The following is a 7,456-nucleotide window of genomic DNA, read 5'->3' as shown; positions in this document are numbered from 1 at the left end:
AGGAGGCTAGTTCCAATCCCAACTACGACTTTAAAAGACTGTTTACATGTAAGAGCTAAGTCTAAGAGGAGTAAAATTGACAGCGATTCATTTCTTTTGTTAAAGGAGAAGTTCACTTCAGAATGGCAATTTATTTTCTTTATGCCAATAAAAAGTTTATACAAAAATGTGTTATTCACCAAAATTTCAGCTTCCAACGAGCGCTAAAACCCTACGAAATCTTTCTCTAAAGTAGCCCAAAATTCGACAACTGAACGCCGCCATCTTGGAGCTAGTAATGTATGCGTGACGTCAAAGAGCTCAGCCTGAAGTTTGAATACTCAAAACTCCTTGTTTTGTTTTGTTTGTCAAAATGCCTGTTTGTGCAGCTCCATGTTTCACAAACAGAGCTCTTTCAATATCTAAAAGAAAAAATGCTCACAATTGGATTATAAGAATGGGCAGAAACGAAAAATTCCTGGCAAAGCGGACATAAATATTTGTGTGTTCCGAAAACTATACGGAAGACTGCTTCAAAGAAGATCACAGATACAGTCTCCTGAGTGGAAATACCCATAAAAAAAGAAAAAGGCAGACGCAATTCCAACCAATTTTACGATTATGCTATTTCACTTTTTTGCTTTCTTTCAGGGAGGATTTTTAATCAACCAGAGAAACTCTCTGTTGTTGTTGTTGACTTCGTCGTATTTTCTCGATTAAACGCCGGCTTCGTATAAACGCCGGGTCAAAACTGCTAACTTTTAAATAAATCCTGGGGGTGTTTGATATCGAGGTCGCGGCGATTATTTGTGGTCAAGCAAACAAGTAAATCTATTCTTTTCAGTAGCACTGCTACGACAAACTGGTACGGTCTGCTACTTTGGTAATTTTTTATAATGTTCAAGGAAACGTCCGGCGTAAAATAACTAGGATGGATGCTGTAAACAAAACGAAACAGCAATGTTCGCGTTCATGTCGTCATGACTGACGCGAACAGTGGAGGAGGACGTTTATTACCGCGAAGGACATTGGCGACATTGCCGTTTATGGACTTATTGGTTGTTTATGTTCTGTTTGTCACAAATCTTGATTGCAACATGCACGTACCGTATGCAATACTGCAACATTGGTAACATGATCTTCCTCGGAGACCCAGAGACAGATTGTCGAGCGGGACGACGAGAAAAATCGAGGGTCTCGAAGGATAGGTAGTAATAGATCAACCTGAAAAAGTTGCAGAAAATTGCACTTCGATAATGAACTCGATCAGACCCCGATTTAACGCCGGAACACACAAATATTTGTGTCCGCATTTGAGCAATTGTTCTTTAAATATTGAAAGACGGTAAAAACGGAAATACCTCTTTTTGTATTTCTTGGAGACCTGTTTAAGCAAAATGGAGCTGCACAAACAGGCATTCTGACAAACAAAAGCCACTACAAAGAAACAAGGAGTTTGAAGTAATTAAAATTTCCCCGCATAAACTTCAGGCGCGCTGAGCTCTTTGACGTCACGCATACATTAACAGCTCCAAGATGGCGGCGTTCAGTTGTCGAGTTTTGGGCTGCTTCAGAAAAGGATTTCGTAGGGTTTAAGCGCTCGTTAGAAGCTGAATTTTTGGTGAATAACATATCTTTGCATAAACTTTTTATTGGCGTAAAAAAATTAATGGCCATTCTGGAGTGAACTTCTCCTTTAACTGTGATTGGTGTTGCACAGAATTGAGGAAAAGGACTTCTTTTGTATGTCTTATCGCAAAAACGATAAATACTTGTACGTAAGTAACAGTTGCAATAGCATCTCGGCTAAAATGCCCTAACTCTGAACAAATGTCAAGTGTACGGAATTTTTATAACGTAACATATTGAAACGTTCTGTAACAATGCAACCAAATAAAATGTTTCCTAATAACGGCAATAAATGCGCATTGTAAAACAGAACCACGCTTATAATGATGATCTTGACTAGGAAACCTCGAAGAAGCAATACTAAACCAACGGGAACCTTGATCAGATGCTGGTATATGCCAAAGACTATGATCGTACGCTACTATGACGAATTCTGAACGCTTTTCGGTGTCAAACCCACACCCAAGGTCCTCGGTGTAACCCACATAAAATGCGCCCTCCTCCCCCCCCCCCCCCCAAAAAAAAAAAAAATGGCGAAATGAGACCAATAGATTAATACTTCCTCTCGTCTTGCAGAGGAACTAATATGGCTGTTTTCGAGTCGGAAGTAAATCTTCTTAAAAACGATGCACCTATAGAAGCGTCAATTTGATTGGTTCTTGATAGTAGCCCCAATCTAATTGGTGTGACATACATACATGAACCGCTCATTCGCTCACTCACTCGCCACATAGTCGATCGCAACGACTAAGAGTTTTTTTTTTGAGAAACAAAATAACTCAAAAGTGAACAAGATATTGTTATGAGCCAAATTTTCCAAGATGGACGATCATTTCGACGTTACGTGTTTCAAGAAACTATGCTTAGGAAAGCGAAATGAAGTTAGTTCTCGAACGTTTGACTAACTTCCGAAAGAAACTAAAATAGATGACCAATTGGCTTGCTTATTGTGATTCGCCTTCGATTCTCATTCCTTTTGATTCACCTTTGCAGATTTCGTTTAGTCGCACAGTTAAGCAAAAGGTTCTAAAAATAGTTATGTCAAAATACTTCTGAAGGTATTCTTATAATGTTAGTGTTCAGTTTGATATCTTTTACATAGGCTCGCCTTTGATTGTTGAAAAGAAAGAAATGAAATAAATTGATGAATAGAAATAAGAAAAAATGTTTTCCAGCCAATTAATATGACAAGCAATAAACCAAGAAATTTGTTTCACCACGTTGATGTTACTGTTTAGTTTAAGAAACAAATTAATTTTTGTCAAAAACCTTTGCCCAGTGCCAATCAAAAATGGTCCATCTTTTGTATTTTTGTTTTTTCGAATGCACGAAGAACGATTCAAGACTATTCTAGCCTCTTTACTGCAAAGTAGAATTAGAATTCGCTGTACGAAAGCAAAATAGGAAAGTCCATTAATTTACCTCCTGCAATCCAAAGGAGTATATTCCCTCAAGGAAGTCTTGTCTTGCCGACTTAGTCACACACATTATTGGAATGTTATTGTTTCCTTTAAGGACCTGCAAACAACAACATGTACCGGTATCAGTAATAATTTTTTTTTACTAAGCCGTTATTGTAAAAACGGATTGATGGATTGATTGACTGATTGATTGATTTATTGTTTGTTTGATTGATTGATTGATTGATTGATTGATTGATTGATTGATTGATTGATTGATTGATTGATTGATTGATTTATTGATTGATTGATTGATTGATTCGGCGATCGCTCGATTGATTGATTTACATTGACTGACTGACTGACTGACTGACTGACTGACTGACTGACTGACTGACTAGCTGACTGACTGACTGACTGACTGACTGACTGACTGACTGACTGACTGACTGACTGACTGACTGACTGACTGACTGACTGAAGGCTGGCTGGCTAGCTGACTGACTGACTGACTGACTGACACTGATAACACTTCTTAAGTATACCTGTCCTTGATCATGTTCGTAGACTGTAATCTTAATCTTAGCTTCTCCTTGAATGGCATCAATCACTTTGTCCACTTGAAAACCGAGCATGGAGTCATCAAGCGGGGTTCTTGGGGCACTAACAAATAAATCAAGGCAACATCAGTAAGACAGGTACATTACAAAAATTAAAGCAACGGCATAGAGCATCAAGAGAAGTTGCTAAGATTAGATTGCAGTGCTGGCGTTTCCAACTTGCGCTAAATCTTTCAAGTGTAAATAAAACTGAAGTTGAAGTTGACTTTTGTTTTGTTCTATGTTTAAACCATAAAGCGATAACAGAATGGCGCGCTTCTTCAATTGCCTGACAAAAGTAATCTCTTACATTGGTTTTCCTTTACTTAGTCTTGTGATTGGTGTAAAATAAACTCGCACCACTTTCTCAACGAATCAAAAGTGAAAGCAGAACCAATCATGACTCGCTCAAGCACCTTTTCCCGCGCTTCGCGTCTGCAACATATATTTTCTTCGAGTTTTGATTGGTTCACTGGATTGTCTGTGTCTTTTTGTGATTGGCCAGAATGATAACTTTGGTTTTGGTTTTAAGACACTTAAATTGAAACCACTTTAACGATATTGGACAAACACGTTTTTCTACTGACCTTTCAGCTCTCTGTACAACAGACACTGGGGTGTCGGGAGGGGGAGGTACTGACGGGGGTGGTGCTGGGGGCAAGTTCAGCAACCCACGGCTTACAGGTAGTGAAGACACTTGTGGGATGACGCGAAGGTTTTCCTTTAATGGGAATGAAGATAAAATTAGCTATAGTTTCTGAAATCTGAATAACGACAAAATGCTATTGGAAAGTGGTCTAATCCTGTCAGCGATAGTAAGCGATCTTTTTAATGGGACTTTTTAACGAGACATGTCATGCGCGCTTAGACTTGAAGAAAATTCTCATGTAACTCTCCTCCCTTTACTCTCGTTAACTCTCGGTAACACGCGGTAACTCTTAAATAACTCTTGGTAATTAATATTTGGCCTCTCAAATAAGGGCCAAGGGATGTGTGTTTTCTCTAGCTATGCCTGTGTGAAGAGAAGATAGAAATTCAGAACTGCCAGAGGATCTTACCATTGATGGATACTTGTACATGTAATGCTGTAGGGGCTGCGGGTTCAATGCATCTTGTGATGTGACGTCACGACTGTTGACAAGTCTGAGGTACAACTCCGCCTGTCCTACCTGAGCAGTAACGAGATTAAAACAAGTAGATCGAATCAAATGTAAATACCGTATTAACTTGATTAAGCGCCCTGGGCGCTTATTAAATTTTTGAACCTTGAGAGTGGGCGCTTATTCGAGGCTGGGCGCTACATTTTCAGCAAGTAGTGATTTTATTTTGCAACAAAACAATAAATAATAACATAACGTGAAGATGTACCAAAGCAGAATTTTAACTGTTAATTGAAAGTTTCCGTAAAATACTAAGAAAACTCGGTCTTCGGGGAAGTCTCTTAGTAGTACTTAGTCAATTTCAATCTCACTGTCACTAAAAACAATAAGCGAACTCTCTGGTGCTGCCTTCTTGATGTTCGCAACGTCGGCAAAAGGGTCAGTCGCCCGAGAGGGGGCGGAGGGAGGGCGATTATTCGAGGCTGGGTGCTTATTAACTTTTCCTACCTACAGGGTGGGCGCATTACGGTAAAACAATGTCTAAAAGACGAACAGAAAGCGTTGTTGTGATCCCAGTCCAGGTTGTGTTGGATCACTTTTGTAAAGCGTAAATTCCATGGGAGTGCGTTTAAGATAGTAAGCTTAAAGCTTGATTTATTACAAGACGCCGTGGTGTCTTCGTAGTACTCTAGTTGCTTTTTAAAAAGTTAGTGCGCAGACATACTTTCAGAGAAATTGACCAAGGCAAACAAAAACGTATTTGATCAAATGCTAGAGAAAAGCGAACAAACCTGTGGAATCTTGTTAAGTTCGTGAGTGTTGAGGAACGCTTTTATTGGAGCAATCCTTATTGGTATTTTCCACCTGGAAAGAGAAAAGGAAACAACTTTAAATGACATTGAAGATATTGGCATGTTATCTTACGGGAGGCGAAGTGGCCTAATGGTTCGCACGCTGGACTCCGGATCGAGCGGTCTGGGTTCAAGCCCTGGCCGGGGTCATCGCGCCGTGTTCTTGGGCAAGTTACTTAACTCTCATAGTGCCTCTCTCCGTCCAGGTGTAAAAATGGGTACTGGGGGTAACCCTGCGATGGACTAGCATCCCATCCAGGGGGAAGTAGAAATACTCCTTGTCACTTCATGCTACAGAAACCTGGATAAGCTCTGGCCTGATGGGCCACTAGGCTCGAACGCAGACATTTTACCTTGAAGCACAACCGAATTCTCAAAACTAACATTAAAAGAAATGTATGGGAATTAGTAAGGAGAATTTAGATTCTGAGCTTGGTGCTTCAAAAAGGTTAAGCTAATACCTTCCACTGAGCAATCTGTTGCTGATATCAAATAAGTCGATTTTTGTCCATCCTTTTGAAAATAGCTCAGTCGGATCATCAGAGTCGTCCGCGCTGTTTGCTTGCAGCTCCACGACAAGGGTGAGATTTTGATCAGGAATGCACCTAGAACAGTACACAAACATTAGCAAACACAGACCACTCAGCAAAGTACTCAAAAATTGTCTGAGCCCGCGAGTTTCATCAGAGAAGTTGCTAAGCAACGTGACTTAATTCTAAGATGCAATGCTGACGTAATATTTACAGCAGTCTAAAGCACTACTGTACGCGCGCACACTGCGTGCGCCAAAAATACCACTTACAAGCATCTCAAATTTCTGAAATCGTCCACTTACTAAAAAAATACGTTTTGGACCTCCGCCATGCCATTGCCGTCCATCGGCTCATAATTTGAATTGTCACCATTCTGTTCATGACGTTTTCTTACAAATGTCTGCTTGCACTTTGCCGTTTCAAACTCTCGCAAACTTTGAGGCAAACAAAAACCCGAAGTGACGTTGGATTTTTGCGTTTGACCGCTGTGAAGTACTTAGAGCGCTCCTGTCATTTTTTGGAACAAGGAGTAACAACCGGAAACTGTTCAAATCCATCCTTTAAGGACGATTTGTAAAAGACGGTTAACTTCGCTTGCGTCCGCTACGTTGCTACCGCTTGTTCTACGTGTATACCGTAAAATTCCGGTTATAAGCCCCTCCGGTTATACGCCCATCTACCTGGAAACAAAAAAATACATCCGGTTATAACCCCCCCCCCCCCCCCGGATATAAGCCCCCCTCTGCTGAATGACAGTCCTGAGCAGGGCTAATTGCCTTAATGTTGCTTTATTATGCGTTTTTAACCTAAAAACGTATCTCGATCAACACTCCCGTGGCTCGTTTCGAAACGTTTTTTTCATTCCGCTTATAAGCCCTCCCGGATATAAGCCCCTCCGCTTATAAGCCCACCCAAAACCCCTTATGAACTTGTATAAGCCCAGGGCTTATAACCGGAGTTTTACGGTATACGTAAACATTGCTGGCGTTTGCGACTGCAGCCTTACACGTGTTATGAACCAGGATCAGTTAGGGTAAGTCGATGAGCTTACCTCGGGAATGGGTGCTTAACACCAATAACTCCCACTCCGCCGGGAGGTATGGAGGGATGACTCTCTTTAGTGATGAATGTTGTTCTTACGAGCGGTAGCAGTTTAATATCTGTCATTATTTCTGCTCCTTGATAAACTCCAGCGGCTAGTCTGCACCTGGATAAGGACGAGCCGAGGCCAAGGACGAAATCCCAGAAAACTACAAACCCGGCGCTGGAAGAAATAAAAGGCACATCATGGCACGGTTGCCACAGTTTTCACAATTCCCTGCACACCTTTTTCTCATAAAAATCAAGTTTCCTGAGCAAATTAAT

At 40.8% G+C, this 7,456-nt stretch overlaps 1 protein-coding gene across 1 annotated transcript; it reads right to left on the bottom strand.

Moving 5' to 3' along the window:
* Nucleotides 1-3,030: 3,030 nt before the first annotated feature.
* On the bottom strand, nucleotides 3,031-7,355 carry LOC144639512 (coiled-coil domain-containing protein 17-like; the record flags this gene model as incomplete). Its single annotated transcript, XM_078498808.1, has 7 exons — nucleotides 3,031-3,126; nucleotides 3,554-3,671; nucleotides 4,195-4,328; nucleotides 4,666-4,776; nucleotides 5,499-5,571; nucleotides 6,020-6,163; nucleotides 7,143-7,355. Coding segments are annotated over 7 exons (889 nt in total), but the record flags the coding sequence as incomplete, so codon positions are not given.
* Between the last annotated feature and the right edge of the window lie 101 nt (nucleotides 7,356-7,456).

Source organism: Oculina patagonica, unplaced genomic scaffold, assembly GCF_052425735.1.
Source record: "Oculina patagonica isolate OP01 unplaced genomic scaffold, crgOcupat unplaced1007, whole genome shotgun sequence".
Taxonomy (NCBI): domain Eukaryota; kingdom Metazoa; phylum Cnidaria; class Anthozoa; order Scleractinia; family Oculinidae; genus Oculina; species Oculina patagonica.
The sequence above is the reverse complement of the archived record's forward strand: the minus strand, read 5'-3'. Positions and strand labels throughout refer to the sequence as shown.